Source organism: Emys orbicularis, chromosome 3 (genome assembly GCF_028017835.1).
Source record: "Emys orbicularis isolate rEmyOrb1 chromosome 3, rEmyOrb1.hap1, whole genome shotgun sequence".
Classification (NCBI taxonomy): domain Eukaryota; kingdom Metazoa; phylum Chordata; order Testudines; family Emydidae; genus Emys; species Emys orbicularis.
In genome coordinates this window covers 137,957,433-137,979,273 of record NC_088685.1, presented here as the reverse complement: position 1 = coordinate 137,979,273, position 21,841 = coordinate 137,957,433, and the positions used below count along the sequence as shown (strand labels likewise).

Here is a 21,841-nt window from a genome sequence, read left to right as displayed (position 1 = left end):
GCCTGGAACTTAACTATCTTGAGCAATTTTGTATCATCTGCAAATTTTGCCACCTCACTGTTTACCCCTTTTTCCAGATCATTTATGAATATATTGAATAGGACTGGTCCCAGTACAGACCCCTGGGGGACACCACTATTTACCTCTCTCCATTCTGAAAACTGACCATTTATTCCTACCCTTTGTTTCCTATCTTTTAACCAGTTACCAATCCAGGATTGGTACATACATACAATATGATGGGGGCTAATTTAGCTACAACAAGTCAGGAAAAAGATCTTGGAGTCATCGTGGATAGTTCTCTGAAAATGTCCACGCAGTGTGCAGAGGCGGTCAAAAAAGCAAACAGGATGTTAGGAATCATTGAAAAGGGGATAGAGAATAAGACTGAGAATATATTATTGCCCTTATATAAATCGATGGTACGCCCTCATCTCGAATACTGCGTACAGATGTGGTCTCCTCATCTCAAAAAAGATATACTGGCACTAGAAAAGGTTCAGAAAAGGGCAACTAAAATGATTCAGGGTTTGGAACGGGTCCCATATGAGGAGAGATTAAAGAGGCTAGGACTCTTCAGCTTGGAAAAGAGGAGACTAAGGGGGGATATGATGAGTGATGTGGAGAAAGTGGATAAGGAAAAGTTATTTACTTATTCCCATAATACAAGAACTAGGGGTCATCAAATGAAATTAATAGGCAGCAGGTTTAAAACAAATAAAAGGAAGTTCTTCTTCACGCAGCGCACAGTCAACTTGTGGAACTCCTTACCTGAGGAGGTTGTGAAGGCTAGGACTATAACAGAGTTTAAAAGAGAACTGGATAAATTCATGGTGATTAAGTCCATTAATGGCTATTAGCCAGGACGGGTAAGGAATGGTGTCCCTAGCCTCTGTCTGTCAGAGGGTGGAGATGGATGGCAGGAGAGAGATCACTTGATCATTGCCTGTTAGGTTCACTCCCTCTGGGGCACCTGGCATTGGCCACTGTCGGTAGACAGGATACTGGGCTAGATGGACCTTTGGTCTGACCCGGTACGGCCTTTCTTATGTTCTTATGTTCATGAGAGGACCTTCTCTCTTATCCCATGACAGCTTACTTTGCTTACATTTTCTATTTCTTTCTTTCTTTGTTTTAAAACAAAACAAAAAAAGGAAGTATTTCTTCACACAACACAGTCAACTTGTGGAACTCATTGCCAGGGGATGTTGTGAAGGCCAAAAATACAACTGGGTTAAAAAAGAATAAAAGTTCACAGAGGATAGGTCCATCAACGGCTAATAGCCAAGATGGTCAGGGACACACCCCACTGCTCTGGGTGTCCCTAAGACTCTGACTGCCAGAAGCTGGGACTGGACAATGGGGTATGATTCACTCAACAATTGCCCTATTCTGCTCATTCCCTCTGAAGTATCTGGCACCAGCCACTGTCAGCAGACAAGATGCTGGGCTAGATGGATGCTTGGTCTGACCCAGTATGGTGGTTCTTATGTTATGAAGTCAAAAGCAACATTTCCATTGATTTTCAATGTGAGCAGGATTAGGCCCAATCTGAGTTAAAGGCAAACAGAGCTCTCTGTATATAAAGTAGAATAATCTGCAGTGACAACTGAATAAGCAACAATGACTCAATAAATAATTTGTCTCTAATTTCTATTAAATAAACAGAGCCCTATCTATAATGCAATTATGTGGCAGTGGAAATGGTTGCATAATTGCGAGCTTTTCAAGTTTGTCATAATACTGTAACTCCTCACTTAAAGTCGTCCAGGTTAATGTTGTTTTGTTGTTACGTTGCTGATCAATTAGAGAATATGCTCGTTTAAAGTTGCGCAATGCTCCCTTATAATGTTGTTTGGCAGCCTCCTGCTTTGTCCACCGCTTGCAGAAAGAGCAGACTGTTGCAGCTGGCTGGTGGGGGCTTGGAACCAGGGTGGACCGGCAGCTCCCCTATCAGCTCCCCGCTCCCCTAAATTTCCTGTGCGGCAGCCCCCCAGCAGGCTATCAATTGCCGGCAGTTCAGCTGTCCTTCCCCCCACTGCCATGTGCTGCTCCTGCCCTCTGCCTTGGAGCTGCTCTTGGGAGCCTCCTGCTTGCTGTGTGGGGAGGGAGGGAGAGGGGTGCTAATGTCAGGGTGTCCCCCTCCCCCCTGCTCCTGCCCCCCGCTTACCCCATCTCCATAGAGCGGGGGGTGGCACGACAGGGCTCAGGACGGAGGGAGCTTGCTAGCAGCAGCTGCTTTCTCAACTTGCTGATCTACTTAAAAAGGCAATGTACTTAGATTGTGGTCACCGTACTTAAAGGGGCAATGCACATCTCTCTCTCACACACACAGGGTGTGTGTCTCTGTCAGCCAAGCTGTTTCCACTCCCTCCATTTATGCTGCCTTGTAGAGTGTGAGGCTACATTAACAACAATGTGTTAACCCTTGAGAGCTCATCTGAGTGCTAGTTCATCATTCAGCACTAAGGCATTCCCTGGGAAATATTCCACCCTCTGACTCCACCACCTCAACCAAGCTTCACAATCATCATTGCTATGTACAGTATTAAATTGTTTGTTTAAAACTTATAGTGTGTGTGTGTGTGTGTATATATATAATATAGTCTTTTGTTTGGTGAAATTTTTTTTCCTGGAACCTAACCCCCCCTATTTACATTAATTCTTATGGGGAAATTGGATTCACTTAACATTGTTTCGCTTAAAGTCGCATTTTTCAGGAACATAACTACAACGTTAAGCAAGGAGTTACTGTAGTGTTCCATACATACAGTGTTCCTGAATGTATGCCTTCATTTAAGAAGTTGTGAAGAAAACTTTCATAATGTGATCACAATGTAAACTGATGCAGTGATGTCACTTTAATTTGCAGACAGCTTGAAACAAGAGCTCTGTAAGAAGTGTGAACTGTCTTCATTAAGTACAGTGGAGTGTTGACATTAAAGTTTAATTATGGCAATGTAATTGTCACCATTAAACTATTTTACCACTAATCATTTCAGCTGAAACATTCAGTAAATATACTGATCCTCTGCTGTAGGAAGTAGTGGCAGATTCTGGAGTGGGATGGGATCAGAAATTGCTGTTAAGGTTTCCTTAGGTGGGGAATGAATTATTGAACCCTCTGTTCCCTAAATTAATGGTCTCAACTGAAGCTACCTAAAAGAGGAAGAAAAAAGCAACTGCATCCTCTCTCTCTAAAAAAAACAAAAACAAAAAAACCCACAAAAAACCCTGCCTCCCATGTATTCACTGGTGTGACCTTCACAAATGCCTCCTACCTATCTGTCAAAACTTTTTCCCAGGACAGCTTCAGCAATGCAGTTGTTTTCAATACCAAAATCTGTGGCACATTTAAATTTTTCAGGGAGTCATGTAAAACAAATTTGAATTAATATGAAAATAAATAATATTGGCCTGATCCAAAGTCCATTGAAATCATTTTAAAGATCGCACTGACATCAATGAGCTTTAGATCATCCTTATAAGGGATATTCTGTGGGACTAGGAAGATCATGAGGGGTGTGGGGGAAATTTAGGAGTGGGATTGAAAACTGAACCATAATTCTAGCACCGCTGCACATAATTTAGGTCTAATGTGAAACAGCACATACTAGGACCTTGTAAATAACTAAGGAACCATTCTCAGATTTTTACAAAACGCAGTAGTTCTGTAAAGAACCTCTAAGGAATAAAAAGTCTTTTTTCATGAATGTGGGAGAGGTTTTTTTTTAGCTACCAGAGCCTAGCATCTATGTGAAGCAAGCATTGCTCTTGAAATCCATATAACCCTCCTTTTCGAACATTAAAAAGAGGAGCTCTTGCAAACATTGGCAATGAATTACAGCTATATACTTAATTGCCTGGGACTAATGGTTGTTACTGTGCCAACTCCTTGGCAGTTGGAAAAGAAGAGAGTAACAGTAGAGGTATCACTCCTATTGCAGTTCCCATGATTGCTGGACCTCTGAAAAACAAGCCAGCCAGGAAAGGGACTTGAACTTCAGTTGGTTGTAATACATGGACATGACTGAAAGCTTCTCTACTTTTTCAAGAGAGTAACCTGACAGGACTGAAGCTTGTTCCCCAGCTTCCTACATTTCCTTTAGTTACAAAGGGAGAGACCATGCTGCCATCTCTAGAAATGCCTCTTGTGAAAGAAAATGTGATGAGAAAAAAAGTAAAGGGAAGTTTAATCCAAAAGAAAAAAAGCCACCTTTAATTAATGAAATTTACCTATACAAAATCTTTCAAAGTAACTTCAACACATACTTTTCAGCATTTTAGTGGTAGTAAAGATAAAACGAGCTAATCTTTAAATATACTTTCTATTTCTATAGCATCTTATCTCTCTGGCTCTCAAAGGGCATTAGCAAATATTCATTCTTTGAGACGCACAACACATCTGCAAAAGTAGGTAACTGAGGCTGTGCTCTGTTAATAAATATGACAGGGAAGGGACACTGAATAAATCTGGATACTTAAGGGAATTTTCAGTATAATTAGTAGACATGAGGGAACCTGACTTGTTTTTGATAACAAGCAGTTTCAGATCATTGAGACTTGTATAATAGAGGTTGTATTGTAACCATGTTGCAAATGGCAGAGACAGAGAAGGATTAAATGAAGTGTCTTAGGTCACGGAACAAATCACTTTCAGGAAAGGACAAAGAACTCAGGGGTCCTCACACCCACGCCATGGTCTCAGTACAAGATGGTGTTGCCATCACCATAGTGGCTTCCTGCAATTGTCAAAATATGGCTATTTTTATTTAAAAACAATCCTATATTTTGCAATAACGGCCCAAACCCCAGCAGCAGTGAATTAGGAATTATAACTGGTTTCAGGCACCCGGCTTGCCCAAGCTCCCCACTGATTTTGGGGGGTTACCATCACATTTTCTACCTTTAAAATAATGAGTATTTTCCTGTGGGTCTGCACGAAGGAACCCCCACTGACTGTGACGTGGGAATCAGCCAGTGACGCGCTTGCCCCCCAGATGTGTGCGCCGGGCGCAGAGCACAGAGGCCACGCAAGGCGCGAACTAGAGGCCAGCCAGCTGTGCAGACGACGTCACAGAAGGCTCTCTCGGACGCCCCCTAGCCCCTTGCGCAGGGGGAGGGGGACAGGAGGCTCTGGGCAGCCCTAGCCCTGCCCTCCTCTCCCTCCCAGTGACAGGTACTAAGTCACCTCCTCTTGTTTTGGAGGTGCGCGTGGTTATCTCTGATTGGCCGCAGCTGGGGCCCCGCCTCCTGTAGTCCCAGCCCCCAAACCGGACTGGGAAGTGCGGCCGGTTGGACTTCAATTCCCAGAGTGCTTTGCGCGGCCGGCGGCGGTTGGAGGCTGGGGGCCGGGCCGGCGCAGCGCACACGGGAGCGTGGCTGAGGCGGGCGGAGGTGAGCGCGGCGCCCTCTCCTGACAGGTGCCCGGCAGAGGCAGCGCCGACAGCGTCAGCCGGTCCCTGTGCACCCGAGTCCATCCCCTGCCCGGTGCCGAGCCCTTGGCCGCGCGGCGGAGCGGGGCGAGGGCCCCCCGGGGTGGCGGGGCGAGGGGGGAGCAGCATGAGCAGCGCCCGCGGAGCCGCTCGGAGAACAGCGGCGGGGACGGGGCTGGCGGTGAGTCTCCTGCTGCTGGGCAGCATCTGGAGTCCGGTGGAGGCCCAGGTGAGAGATGGGGCCCGGCGAGGGGCTCTGGCGGCGGGAGGGGTCGGCGGCTGCTGCCTGTGTCGGGGGCTTGGGGACGGACCTTGGAGGAGGAGGAGGAGGAGGAGGACTGGAGTTCCGGGCTTTCCTCCTTCGGCCAGTCCCCAGCTGGATAACGGCTCACATGTGTGCAGGGTTTTCAGTCCTGAGGGATCCCAAGAGCTTCGTGGACTCTGGGTTTGGTGCTGCTGGCTGCCCTCTGCTTCTGCTGATCCGAAGAGGGGGACTGCAGGTTGTCAGCAGTTTGCAGGACCAAGCATTATCTACTTGATATCTCTTTCCGCTGCCTCTTGCTGAGTGAGATGCGCTGAGGTTTCTTTGGGGAGCTATTTTGGTTTCATTTGCTAACAGTAGCAGAGCAGATGTTTAATGTGGCTTACTTGTAACCGTGCAAAGGGGGTATATAATTGGGGTATTCTATGAAATTTTGAAAAGATGAATGCACAGAGAAATTCTCTGTTATGGGATATAATAATATTTTTATACAAAGATTCAGACATTAAATAGGGGAGTTGCTTAATTCAGGAAGCAGTACTTTATATACATATGTACGAATTTCATTCTAAACAATCCCAGAGTGCTTCACAAGATATGGGTTGTATCATGCTATTCGTTTTTAAGCAAACCTCTGACTTCTTTAGGAAGTCTGTGGGAGGTATAGTATGGTCTATTGGTAGTACTTAAGGACCTGGGAGTTAAAGCTTGGAACAGAACTCAGGTCTCCTGTTACTTTGACTGCTCTTTAGTGATGTTGCATATAAATTAAGCTCTGTTACCCCCTTGTACAGATGGAGATAGTAATGCTTACCATTCTTTTTGAATTGTTTTGAGAAACTCAGAGCGTCATATGCCAAAAATACTATGGAAGTGGAGAGTCTTTTACTTTTATTTATCAGAAACAGCCATATCTAAGGTAGCAGCTGTGATGTGGGAGGGCAGGTGAAGCTTTGGCCAAAGAGACTAGGGAAAACCTATGGAATCATTGACATCCACGCAGAGCAAGCAGATTCTTGTTGTCTCTTTTGGTTGTTTTAAATATATATTTACATTTTAAAGGTTTTCATACTGTGAAACCTGCCCTACAGTAAGTGACCATCCAAGGGACTGTCAATAATCACTTGCCCAGTATCAAAGGGGTAGCCGTGCTAGTCTGGATCTGTAAAAGCAGCAAAGAGTCCTTGCATGCATCCGAAGAAGTGGGTATTCACCCACGAAAGCTCATGCTCCTATACGTCTGTTAGTCTATAAGGACTCTTTGTTGCTTGCCCAGTATAGATTACCTTTTATTTAAGTGAAACGAATCACTCAAGCCGGACAAATTCAATGTGAAAATAAGGTGCATGTTTTTAAGTGAGAATGATTAACCATTGAAACAAGCTACCTAGAGAAGTGGTGAATTCTTCTTGATGTCCTCAAATTACAGTTAACACTGAATGCCTTTCTGAAAGTTATGCTTTAGTGAAAAAAGAGTTAGTGGGCTCAATACAGGAGTAACTGGGTGAAATTTAATGGCCTGTGATATATAGGAGGTCAGAGTAAATGATCTCCTGGTTCCTTTTGGCATTAAACTCCATGAATATATGAAAATGTGTTGGAAATTTCATGGGATACATTAAATGATACATCCGTCCATATCCAAATTAAATTGCCTTTAAAGCAGGGTTGGTGTTTTGTTTTGTGTGTTTGTTTTTTGCTGGTGGTCCTTAATGCTGTCATTAACAAACCTTAATGCAAGTTTCGCTGTATGTTTAATCTTTAAACTGGGAGGGATATCAATTGTTTTTTTAAACCAAGGTTTATACATTTGTAGGGCTGTCGATTAATCACAGTTAACTCGTGATTAACTCAAAAAAATTAATTGTGATTTTAAAAATCACGATTAATTGCACTGTTAAACAATAGAATACCAATTGAAATTTATTACATATTTTTGGATGTTTACTACATTTTCAAATATATTAATTTCAATTACAACACAGAATACGAAGTGTACAGTGCTCACTTTATATTATTTTTTATTACAAATATTTGCTTTGTAAAATGATAAATAATATTTTTCAATTCACCTCCTACAAGTATTGTAGTCCAATGTCTTTATCATGAAAGTGCAACTTACAAATGTAGGTTTTTGTTATATAACTGCACTCAAAAACAAAACAATGTAAAACTTTAGAGCCTATAAGTCCACTCAGTCCTACTTCTCGTTCAGCCAATCACTAAGAGAAACAAGTTTGTTTACATTTATGGGAGATAATGCTGCCCACTTCTTAATTATAATGTCACCTGAAAGTGAGAATAGGCATTCGCATGGCACTGTTGTAGCCGGCGTCGCAAGATATTTACGTGCCAGATGCACTAAAAATTCATATGCCTCTTCATGCTTCGGCCATTGTTCCAGAGAACATGCTTCCATGCTGATGACGCTTGTTAAAAAAATAATGCGTTAATTAAATTTGTGATTGAAGTCCTTGGGGGAGAATTGTATAGCTCCTGCTCTGTTTTACCAGCATTCTGCCATATATGTTTCATGTTATAGCAGTCTCGGATGATGACCCAGCGCATGTTCGTTTTAGGAACACTTTCACTGCAAATTTGACAAAATAAGAAGACACCAATGTGAGATTTCTAAAGATAGCTACAGCACTCGACCCAAGATTTAAGAATCTGAAGTGCCTTCTAAAATCTGAGAGGGACAAAGTGTGGAACATGCTTTCAGAAGTCTTATAAGAGCAACACTCTGATGTGGAAACTACAGAACCCAAATCACCAAGAAAGAAAATCAACCATCTCCTGGTGGCATCTGTCTCAGATGATGAAAATGAACATGCGTCGGTCTGCACTGCTTTGGATCGTTATTGAGCAGAACCCGTCATCAGCATGGACGCATGTCCTCTGGAATGGTGGTTGAAGCATGAAGGGACATATGACTCTTTAGTTCATCTGGCACGTAAATATCTTGTGTCGCCGGCTACCACAGTGCCATGCGAACGCCTGTTCTCACTTTCAGGTGACATTGTAAACAAGAAGCAGGTAGCATTATCTCCTGAAAATGTAAACAAACTTGTTTGTCTGAACCATTGGCTGACCAAGAAGTAGGACTGAGTGGACTTGTAGGCTCTAAAGTTTTACATTGTTTTATTTTTGAATGCAGGGTTCTTTTTGTACATAATTCTACATTCATAGTTGAACCTTTCATGATAAAGAGATTGCACTACAGTACTTGTATTAGGTGAATTGAAAAATACTATTTCTTTTGTTTTTTACAGTGCAAATATTTGTAATAAAAATAAATATAAAGTGAGCACTGTACACTTTGTATTCTGTGTTGTAATTGAAATCAATACATTTGAAAATGTAGAAAACATCCACAAATATTTAAATAAATGATATTCTATTACTGTTTAACAGCGTGATTAATCATGATTAATTTTTTTAATCGCTTGACAGCCCTATATATTTGTAATAAAATATTAAACATTAAATAAAATATTTGAACTGCAGTTCAAATTCTAGATATCTATTACCCCCTAGTTCTTTACAGTGTTTTGACTACTAGTTTTCTCTCTCTCATTTTGCGTATGCAGCAAAGTGGTAAAACTGTGAGGAGCAAAACAAGGTATCCCAGTTGGTTTTCTAATGAGGAAATATGTTTAAGCAATTAAAATACAACCACCTGATAGCACACCTTTTAAGGTTGTCTGTATAAATGTGCTAACAGTGTTAATGCATTCATGTATTCTATGCAGAACTTGTATGTTTCACAAGATAACAAATTTAGATGTTTCTATAAATTCCATATTTTAAATGCATATAACTTGGCACTTAAATCTTGTTTAAGCATAATTTTTATAAAAGGTTGACTTATATTGGAAAACAAGTTAGAGAATTAAGTTAACCGGTTACATGGCATGTTTTATATATATATATATATATATATATATATATATATATATATATATATATATATATATATATATATATATATATATATATATATATAAACAGACACTTTAAAAAAATACTTTAATACACTTCCTGGAAACAAGATTGTGGGGTAGTCACTTTTGATCCATATGATACAAATAAAATTAAAAGTAATACAATAGTATTTTTCAATTTGTAATTAGTTTGAATCTTATAGTTGCTAGTAAGACAGTGATGAGAGAATTGCATACATTGTGGTTATATTTAGCTGGTCTGTTTTCCACTTCCTATAACACATATGCATTGTGTATAACAGTTGTAACTGAAAAATTAATATCAGCATTAATAATTTAAGTGCCTTGTTATGTTATCTAGAAGTTTCTCATTCTTCTCCTTCCTAAGGGGAGATATGATAGAGGTATATAAAATCATAACTGGTGTGGAGAAAGTGAATAAGGAAAAGTTATTTACTTGTTCCCATAATATAAGAACTAGGGGCCACTAAATGAAATTAATGGGCAGCAGGTTTAAAACAAATAAAAGGAAGCTCTTCTTCACACAGCGCACAGTCAACCTGTGGAAGTCCTTGCCTGAGGAGGTTGTGAAGGTTAGGACTATAACAGGGTTTAAAAGAGAACTAGATAAATTCATGGTGGTGAAGTCCATTAATGGCTATTAGCCAGGATGGGTAAGGAATGGTGTCCCTAGCCTCTGTTTGTCAGAGGGTGGAGATGAATGGCAGGAGAGAGATCATTTGATCATTACCTGTTAGGTTCACTCCCTCTGGGGCACCTGGCATTGGCCACTGTTGGTAGACAGGATACTGGGCTGGACGGACCTTTGGTCTTACCCAGTATGGCCATTCTTATGTTCTTAGGTCCTTATGTTCCTCAGTTTTATATATAAAACTGAACATTGCCATGTTTTTCAAGGTAGGAAGTGGAATATTTAATGAGGTGTTGTAGATGTAATTTTTGTAAATACTTATTTTAACAAAAAGTTTTACATATCTATTAGCACTAGAAATGTTTTAATTGAAATTTAACTAACAATTTAATGAAGTGTCTAAATCCCTTCCTCCAAAGGCAAAAATTCCTTACAGTATCAGAAGTAAAAGTACTGTATAAGAAGCAGAAAAATGCTATGGACCAAATTCAGTTGTGGCATAAATTGATTCAACTCCATTAAACTCACTGGAGGTGTGATAACTCATGCCAGGGCAGCATTTGGCCCTATACTTGTCAAGTGAACTAACCAGTCTAGTTTCATTGTCCAAGATCAATGAAATGCAACCCCAGAAAAAAAAATACCCCAACAACCCAGCATGAATAGTGAAAAGTAATAGGTTTTTAATATTATTTGTTCTAATAATGTTTTAACACAGGATCTTTTTAAATGCAATTCTTTTTCTGACAATGTAGTAAAGAGAATTATTTCCATGCAAATATTCAAACACGAATAGAGAAGATGCAGAAACCTGATACATTTAATTTACTGAATGATAGAGTACTTTGAAGTAAGATAAAGCTCTGAGTGTGGAATCCACACTAGTAGCTCTGTAAATTTAATGAGTAGCTTGAAATCCCTTAATCTATTTTGCTGGTTTATCATGAACGAGGGTTATCACCTTCCAGTGTTGTGCCTTGACGCACAATATGGGCCATATAAACACCTTCAAAGAGTATCTTAATACAATTATAACATTGTTTAATTTTAAATACACTTTGCAAAGAGTTTTTTTGCTATTTATAAAAACATTGTCTCACTTTTGAAAACAGATAATTGGAGATAGTTTGTATTGTTTCTTATCTATGTTGTAAACACTGATATTTTTGATAAACCAATTTTAAAAAAAGGACTATCTTTAGACTCAGGACTTCTCAGATGTCATCTTTCTCCTCATTTCTGAAGGGTCCATCTTTTATCTTCAGTGTTTTGTTGCTTGTTGAATAACTCTTAATTTGTGTTTGGAAGACTAAAACACAAGCTGTAGGTTTTAATGAAAAACAATAATGTGTAGCATTGTTCTATTGCCATTTCTATAGTTGACCATGGACTAAGATCTACAAGTATGGTTAAATTTATTAAAGGCATTTAAAAATGCTTTTAGTGTTTTAAATTGTAATTTTAGGCACTGATACTGCAAACACTCATGTGAGTAGCTAGGCTTACTTGAGTAACGACCAGTGGGATTAGTCATATAAGTATTTACAGGATCAAATCCTATGTGTGTCATTAAATCAGCCTCTGTACCAGATGACTGGAGGGTAGCAAATATAATGCTTATTTTTAAGAAAGACTCCAGAGGTGATGCTGGCAGTTACAGGCTGGTAAGCCTAACTTAAGTACCAGGGAAATTGTTTGAAACTATAGTAAAGAGCATAATTATCAGATGCAGAAACATGATGTGTTGGAGAAGAGTCAACATAGCTTTGTAAAGGGAAATCATGCCTCACCAATCTACTAAAGTTATTTGATGGTGTCAACAAGCATGTGAAGAAGGGTGATCAGTGGTTATAGTGTGCTTGAGCTTTCAGAAAGCCTTTGACAAGGTCCCACACCAAAGGCTCTTAAGCAAAGTAAGCAGTCATGAGAGAAGAGGGAAGATTCTCTCATGGATCAGTAACTGGTTAAAAGATAGGAATCAAAGGGTAGGAATAAATGGTCAGGTTTCACAGTGGAGAGTGGTAAATAGCAGGGTCCCCCAAGGATCTGGGACCAGGGCTGTTCCACATATTCAAGGGGGTAAACAGTGAAGTTGCAAAATTTGCAGATGATACCAAATTACTCAAGATAGTTAAGTCCAAAGCAGACTGTGGAGAGTTACAAAGTGATCTCGCAAAACAGGGAGACTGGGAAACAAAATGGCAGATGAAATTCAGTGTTGATAAATGCAGATACAATATGATGGGGTCTAAATTAGTTGTTATCGCTCAAAAAAGAGATCTTGGAATCATCATGGTTAGTTCTCTGAATACATCTTCTCAACATGCAGCATAAGTCAAAAAAGCTAACAATGTTAGGAACCATTATGAAAGGAATAGATATTGCTGTTATATAAATCCATGGTATGCCCACACCTTGAATGCTGCATGCAATTCTGGTCACCCAAAAAGATACATTAGAATTGGAAAAAGTACAGAGAAGGGCAACAGAAATGATTAGGAGTATAGAACAGCTTCCGTGTGAAGAGAGAGTCTGGGACTGTTGAGCTTAGAAAAGAGATCATTAAGGGGTGATGGCATAGAGGTCTATTAACATCATGAATGGTGTGGAGGAATTGAAAAGGAGATGTTGTTTATCCCTTCACATAACACAAGAAATTAATAGGCAGCAGGTTTAAAACAAACATAAGGAGATACTTCTTCACACAATGCAGAGTCAGTCTGTGGAACTGGGGGATATCGTGAAGGTCAAAAATATAACTGGGTTCAAAAAAGAATTAGATATGTTCATGAAGCATAGATCCATCCATAGCCATTACTCAAGATGGTCACGGATGCAACTGCATATTCCAGGCATCCCTAAACCTCCAAATGCCAGAAGCTGGAACTGGATAACATGGGAGGGATCATTCAAAATTGCCCTGTTCCGTTCATTCCCTCTGAAGCATCTGACGCTGTCTGTTGTCAGAGACAGGATACTGGGCCAGATGGACCATTAGTCTGACCCACTATGGCTGCTCTTACATTACAGTTTTAATAATAATATATGTAACAGTCTATTATTCTAATACTTTTCCTACTACATTCTGCAGATAAGTATCAAAATACTTTAAAGAGTTGGAAGTATAATGTAACTATTTCTCTTTTAGAAATGGGTTAACAGAACTTATTTTAAACTCAAAGTGAAGTATTTTAAGATAATGCAAGATTTTTATGTACATTAGGGGTTCAATCGCATAAGTTGGTAAACAATTTCTGTCACAGTACTATGCATCTCAGAAAATCATGTCTTAACATAATATATCCTCCTGGTTTGGGAAATGTAGGCCCTTCAGGCTGCAACATGTTCCATAGAGACTGACTCCATTGAAGTACAAATTGCAGGACCACAGCATTAATCTCCATAGTTGCTACGTTCGAATAGTATTGCACCTGGAGGTGGACTGATGCCAGACCATGGCATCAGAAATTAGTTTTCTATTCTAAACGAGTGTAAAGATAAGATATTGTCACCCCTCTTTGAGTTTAGAGGTTAGCCAAAATTCAGGGTTCTATGGTTTTGTTTGAGGAGAAATTGATGACACAGCCAAATACCTTTTGATACTATCCTGTTTATTTACAAAGAATGTACAAAGTCCTGTTTTCTTGAACATAGCAGGAATCAAAAGGCAGGAGACAATTTCTTTGCTCAATGGTTCAAGCCCCTTTTTAGACAGCACTTTGCCCAAAAGCTCGCATAGCTTTCACTGAGGGCCAGACTATCAATGCTTCTGTGACTGTCTAATGCTTGCTTGCTGACTCTCTCTCTTGCCTTCTAACTTTCACAGACACACAAAACTACAGAAAACAAAATCTCTGCCCGCATATGTCTTTTTTGTGTGTGTAAGCTACTATTTTTCAGCTGTCCTATTCCATAAAGGAGCTAAACTGTTGCTTGCACAAATTAAGGGTGGCTGTTACATCCAATGGTTTCAGCAAGAGTTTAACCCAACTCATAATAAAACTAAATTGTCAATGATGCATTAATGTAATAGTTATCTAACTCCTCATCCACCTTTATTAAGAAAAATCTTTTAATTTTTGTTGGGGTTGATTTGTTTAACTAAGAACTATTTTTACTACCTTGAATCTTGGTCAGGAAAGCAATAGAATATAATATATTCGTTTCTTGTAGCTCACCGGAGTGTTGGATGACTGCTTGTGTGATATAGAAAGCATTGATGACTTCAATACTTACAAGATCTTCCCCAAAATACAGAAATTGCAAGAACGAGACTACTTCAGATATTACAAGGTACAGTGAGAATGGCACTTTCATACATAGCTAAGTGAAAACCAGTATATGATGGTCTATAGACTAACTCATTCTGATCTTCATTTTTCTTTTTTCTGAAATCTGATCAACTTCTTTCTTAGCAGCCCAAAACTCCCTTTTATCACTTGATAGTCTTTAATTTTTTGATTGAAAATTATGCTATCTGAGCTCTGGTATTTGCCACTGATACAGGGCTTAACACAGCACTAAATCACTAAAATTGTAATCCAATGGATAAGTGATTGTTTTACAGTTCAGTATTTTTGAATACCTATGTCTAGAAACTGAAGCAGTATACCCACTTTCCAGCAGTTGATAGCACTTGTTTCCAGGCAAGTCATCAGATATCAAGCTTAAAAATCATATTATGGTGACCTTCTTTCCTCACTGTGTCATCTAGAGAACAGATAGAGTTAGAAATCCATATGCTTTTATTCCTTTTGAAAACAGCAATCTTAATTTTCAAATAGTATAAAGCATTAATTTCTAACAGTAGTGGCTCTTGAGACATTTGCTTCCAAAATTATGCTGGTATTAGATGATGATCAAAATGACAAGATTTCAGAGCATAAGTGTGCCCTGTTTTATTAAATATCTTCCATATATTTGTTGTGGAAGAAGTCAATACTCTGATTCCTTCTCCTGGAGTAGTATGAAAGGCAAATTTGAGATGTAGACAACTTTTTTTATTTGGTGGAGGTGAGCTTAGAGTTAAAATAAAATAATAAAATAGTTGTTTAATATCATTGTAATGAGTAGTTTTGTACTCTGGCTAAATCTGTTCACTTGTAATGAAAGTGAGATAAATGAGCTACAGTTCTAAACTCAGTTTTTCCTGTATTCATTAATGCAATCCCTAAATTTGGAGGAAGGGTTTAAAGTCCAAAGTTGTCTATGCCCCGGCATAGCAGTTCTAATTTCCATGTTCAAGAGGAGCTACTTATGTACAATTTAGGTAGTGAAAATGGGACTCAAACTGTTTGAGTGTATATACAACATAGTAGTAATAAATTGTAACTTATTATGGTGCCTCTAGAGGGTCTAACAGAAATGGAACAAAAAACAAATCTAAAAACCCCAAAAGTAACTGTACCTAATATAAATACTGAAGCCAGTTGAGGGCCTGTCTACGCAGTGTGTTAGCCCACACTGGAGAGGTGTAAATTCTAATGTGTACTAGCGTGTTGCACACTGACTGGCCCAGACGGACCCTGCGGGCGTGCACTGAAGGATCCCTAGTGTACACCATCAGGGTCCACACGAGCCAGTTAGCATGCCCTAGAATTTACACTCCTCTGGTGCAGATTAAAACACCAGATAGACAAGGCTTCAGCCTTGTAAACCAAAATTGTCCCACAGTACTCCCACCCTGCGAACATACAGCTTGTCTTCACTTCAACAGTTGGGCTGGGTTACTCCACTTGAGTTATTCCTCTCCACCCTCACTTGAGCTAATAGAACTAGAATAACCACAATGCAAAACACTCCAACTATACAGTGATTTAATTAACAGTCCAAAATGATGTAACAGAAGCTGCTGCATCCCCGCTGCATTTCTGTCTCCAGCGTCACCAGCACGCGACCTTCAATCCACATCCCCTGACAGGCTAGCTAGCTTGAGTTTAAAGCACTGCTTAACTTGAGAAAGAGATTTTCCTGTGTGGATAGTAGTGGAGTTATAGCTTGAGCTGACAATGCAGTGAAGATAAGCCCATAGAAAATAAAATACAACAATGCTTATGACATTCCTTACCCCAGTGGGCAGCAAACATGACTGTATTGCAAGGAAACTTTTTAGTGGAAGAGTTACAGGAATGAGCAACTTTGTACTGGAATATTTTGATAAATTAAAAAAAAGCACCAAAACAATTACGGAATGTAAAAACCCATTATTTAAATGTTTGTAATTTGATAGATTCCTGACTAGTCAACTACATCTTTTATGCTGAAATTGTGGCAAGATATCCAGTAATGCTCACTAGGGATGACTTCAATAAGTCTGATTGTAGTGCTAGAGGCTGCAATGATGGTCATGAGACTTCTTGCTAAATACTTTTGGGCTATTTTTCCCCGTGTAGTACAGTATTTTGTTAATTTGGGTGATTGCATAATGCCTGTATTTTCAGTGTCCCTTCTGCAAACACACATACTAAACATGTAATGGGTTCTAGTGCCTTTGTCTCATTTTGGGTTTTGGAGTATCTCTACACCAGTTTGTCTTTATGAAATAATCGGCAGTTTAAGGTTCTGTAGTAATCTTTCATCTAAAGTGGTCTACTGTATGTGGGCAATTTCCTGGTAAACTATTTGATGCCTGCATATTCTCGAGAAATAGCATATCAGAATATTTTACTATTAGCCCATAACTCCTCACCAGAAATAATGAGATTTTTGTAACTGGATCCTTTTTGTGGAAATCAGGAATAGAAAACATGTCTTTATGCACCTTTCTGTATTCCCGTCTTTGTTTTTGTGGTAGGGATTTTGCACTGTGTTTCTCTCTCCTCCACTTCGGTATCAATATGCTTAGAAAAAGAAAATACAACAAAGTTAACTAGAATCCCAAATTCTGAAGCTTTGTGTATTGTTCTTCAAGGTTGGAGCTTTTAGAAAGAAAGGGAGTAGAGGGGAAGGGAGACTGCTAGGTAACTTCTGTTTGTTGTTTTAAGGGGTCTTGTCTAAGTACAAGTTGGTCACAGTTGTAATTTACATGACTAGAAAATATAGTTGTAATTTACTCTTTTATTTTTTTTTAGTAGTCCAAATGAGTTATTGAAAAGAAAATAAATTGTATTCTCTGCACTGCATGTCTTGTTCTTTGCTGAGGAATGAATTCCTGATCTGATGGACCTGAACTTAACACTCCTGAGTGTACCGAAGGAGTACAGTGCAGTTATGCAAATAGCACGGGGGACATGGATTTTAGTCATATAATCAGAAGTTCCTATAATCGAGATGGCAGGAGCCATTCAGTAGTGGGGGCCTCTCCCACATCCAGGGCCGCCTCCTCCTCCTCCTTGCAATCCTAGCTGGGGGTCTCTGTTCTGCACTGCTCACTTCCGTGATAGTGGGGCTGTAGAGGACTCCGTGCACTACTGCAGGAGCCGTTCAGCATCAAGGTAGCCTCCACTTGTCATTGTCGTCCTCCTCACAGTCCTGGACAGAGCTATCTGCTTTATTAGCCGAACCTCTTCAATGCCTGAATCTCTTCCCATGGCCTCTGCAGCATGGATCTCATGCTGGGGACAAGGAAGGGATTCAGGTAATTCAGAGGTTTGGGTAATAGAGTTTCGGTTAAGCGAGAGTATGTAGTACAACCAAATTGAGTCTGAAGATTAAACTGTTTGTTTCGCAAATACTACTACATTAGAGCAGAAGAAATGGATATCTTGCAGGGCTCAGGCTGTAGGGCTGAAAAATGCAGTGTAGATGCTCTGGCTGGACCCAGGCTCTAAGACCCTGTGAGGGAGGAGGGTCTCAAAGGCTGGGCTTCAGCCCAAAACCAAACATATGTGTTGCAATTATTAGCCACACAGTCTGAGCCATGTGAGTCTGAGTCTGTTGACCTTGATTCTGAGATTCAATGCTGTGGGTTTTTTATTGCAGTGTAGACGTATCCTAGGTGTTAGTGGGGGGGAACTGGAAGTTGTGAGAAAGAAATGCTGTGGAAAAGTCAAACAGACTAGATAGATTGACAAAGAAAAATATATGTCTATGATTAAAGGTAATCTGTTTTAAAAAAAAAAAAAAAAGTTAGCTTATGCCCTTTTGATTCTTTATGATGTATCAGAAGGCCTGAACTTAATATCAGGAATGTCATCTGGTCGTGGTCTGATTTTGTTGCAGAATTTATTGGAAATGGAATGGAAGCTTTTTTAGCTTTTAATTAACAGAGTACTGAATCTTTAACAAACACAGCTTTTCCCACAATTGCTACGTAGGCATTTGAGTTAAATGTTTTTAAACAGTTGGACTAAAAATCACTTGTGGTCTTACTCAAATTTCCCTTGTCTGGTATTTTTGTTATCCAGCAGTTCTGCATTTGTCCATAGTTTTTTGGTAGGGGATTGTGGGCCGAGAGAGAAAAGGTAGATGAGAACAACATATCTAATGTTTGTTGTGGGCCTTTTTTTTAAGGCAGGAAGAAAATAAAAGTTCTTCACAATAGAAGTGGCAGAGTGGGATAGCGCTTTGACCTCCTTTATGTATTATGGAGGGAAAAATGTTTAATGTCTACCAGGGCTTTGGAGCTGTGCTCCGGCTCCGCTCCAGCTCCAGGCAAAAACCTGCAGCTCCACTGCTCCGGAGCTGCTCCTTGCTCCAGCTCCGGGCTCCGCTCCAAAGCCCTGGTCTAACCTTATTTCCTTTTAAGAATCGTAGACTCCAGGCGATCTTGTGGTTTCTAACATCTTTTTGAAGTCCTGCATTTAAGGCTAACTGCCAGCTATGTTGTAATTTGCATCTGATCAAAGAAGTAACAAAGCATAGACTATAACATTGCTGAAGGGGAAGAAAATTAAATATAAGCATATATGTAAGTTATCTATCTTCTGCTTACTAGGGCAATCCAAAATTTGTTGAGAATAATATGACCAAAAGCATCTAATCATCTTCAGGGTTTGCACTTGAGTGAACTAAATTGCTTTTAAAACAAATTGACTTATTCCAGACAAATATTATTTAATGTAACTTTTAAAATGTGAAAGAAATACATGATGCATCTGATGGCACTGAGAACCCATTCCAGATGTCTTTGTTTTAGCAGTATATCAAGTCAGGGCTAGCATTTGTCTGTTAGTATCATTTGTTTCCGGGGTCAGGACAGAACATTGCTAATTCTCACTTTGCTACTAAAATTATTACAAAACAGTCAGGAGTCTTGCTCTACTTTTCAAAGATTTGTTAGTAGTTCTGTAGTGAGATCTTATTACTGAACTCTTATTAAGTTAGGGATTCTTGATTTTTTTTTTTTTTTGTGGTGTGGACCACACCACAAAAAAATGTAGTCTTGTGGACCCACCTGCCCATTCTTCATTCACAATTACATAATATCCCCATGTTAACTACAGCAATTGCTAAACTGGAAGAGTAATCTTAGGGCAGTATTTAATATATTTTAGTTACCTATTAATGCAATTAGCAACGGGAAACAAGGAGAGCCAGCATTATATGACTAGACAACTCGCTACAGATCACAGTTTGGCTACATCTACACTAAATGCTGCAGCATATTGGCTAATATAATATGAAGTGATAACATAATTAAAAATTAAAGTCTACCTGTCAAAATAATAAAACATTCAATTTTGTGATGCAGTATACTTGAGACTCACATATTGTTCTCTTACTAAATCACAAAGTCTTATCTACCATGGTTTTGCCTACATTGATAATTTTTTCGGTTTAGCATTCGTGCAACTCCTCGGTGCTAAATTATTGGAGAGAATCATTGAATCTTTGTACGCAGGATTTCAGTCTCCCAGCTAGTATGAATTAATGAGATTCAAGAATTGAATTACTCTAGAAGAGATTTAACTTTCAGGATTAATTTCAAATATTCAATTTTTAAGAGTTCTATGCTAAATTAGCATAATGTACATGGAGATTTAGAAATAACAAATGGCTAAAAACAAAACATTTTGAAAATCTCATCCCCTTCTCTTGTACCTAACAGATCAATTAATTCCTGAGTTCTAAATTCCACTTTTCTTCTGCAACTGCAGCAGAAGTTATAAATTCCTCCAAAATACAGAAAACAAAAAAGAAATCTCCATGCAAAATTACTTTAAAACAAAACAAATTGAGCATCCCCCAAATGGATGAATTTAAAGCACTTCTTGCATTGTAAGGCAGTTAGCTAAGGGAAGGCAGATTGAATATGATTTTTGTTTTTTCCATCTGAGCTACTATTTCAGAAGGTCTTGATGTCTTCCATCAATTGATTCTTGCCATGCAAAGCAGTTCTGACTAGAGAATGTTTCTCTTATTTTTAGCCTGTATGAACTTAGTTAGTAGTCAGAAAACCTGCTTGTGCTATGTGTAGTAGATTTCTCAGCTTTCTTTTAGAGAACAGGGGTGTGGATTGCCACGGGCACGCAGGGGCGAAAGAAAATGCAGGCCTGTTATTTACCAGGCTGCACGTGGCAATAGACTATATTGGTAAGGGATGCAAGGAGAGTATGGGTCACGATGCAAACTGCAGACACACACACACACACACACACACACACAACTAAAATTAATCAATTTAAAGTTTTATTGGGGATAATTACAAGGGGTAAGGGAGCAGCGTTTGATTAGCTAATAGAGTTAATGAAACTTAAAACACACAATGACTAAAATATCTACTAACAATATTTATAAACAAAGATGCAGCAATTAGTAATAACTGATACTTACAAATACAAACCAACGCATAATGACCGGCAAACGTAGAAACTCTGTTTGAAACACGTGAGCTGAGAGAGAGGCTTCGAGGTGATCAGGCTCGGTTACGGGTGTACACAGGATACACAGGATTCGTTTTTCTTTCTCCTCTCCCTGCCTGCACATGGCAGGCAGCCCATAAAGTACCAACTATGACATCATAGAAGTGTCATAGGGGACGGGGCCCAAAACCTGTTTGTGTTCGTTTCTGATTGGCACAAGCAAAGTTTACACCAAGTAGGGGAGCAGGTGCCTCAAAGTCTGGCTTCGCCCCCAAAAGGTGAGGAAATGCATATTGCTTTAGAATGCGTGCAATACTGAATGACAAAAGAAGAGGCCAGGGCAATACCGGTATGGGCAAGTTTTACAGGATGCAGACAGGAACTCATCTCAACAAGGGGAAGCAGTATAGTCTAGTAGCTAAAACAGGGGATTTGGTGTTGAGAGCTCAGTTCTGTTCCCAACTCTGGCACTGTTTCATTTTGTGACTTTGGGTAAGTCAGATACTCTTTATTTCCTGGTTTCCCCATCTGTAAAATTGGGATAGTGTATCAACTTTTGTAAAGCACTTTGGGATCCTCTGATAAAAGGTGGCATATAAATACAAACTGTATTACTAAACGTCATCACTAGGACTCAACATTGTGTAACTAATCAAGATTTGGCCTGTTTGTAACAGACTAGCTTCTGAGCTTCTGCTTTTTGGGGGGGGGGGTGGTATTCATAATTAGGGGATATCTTATTCCTCATTTGTAATAAAAAGAAGAAAAAATGTACTGTAAGTGTAACAGATTTGTTTCTTTTCTTT

General features: G+C 39.4%; 1 protein-coding gene across 1 annotated transcript in view; it reads left to right on the top strand.

The window, feature by feature from the left end:
- Positions 1–5,562: 5,562 nt before the first annotated feature.
- The window catches only part of ERO1B (endoplasmic reticulum oxidoreductase 1 beta), a 59,025-nt gene continuing 42,746 nt past the window's right edge, over positions 5,563–21,841 (top strand). The window contains exons 1-2 of the mRNA XM_065400704.1: positions 5,563–5,664; positions 14,467–14,586. Coding sequence (XP_065256776.1) covers positions 5,563–5,664; positions 14,467–14,586 — 222 coding nt within the window. The remainder of the gene's footprint in view (positions 5,665–14,466; positions 14,587–21,841) is intronic.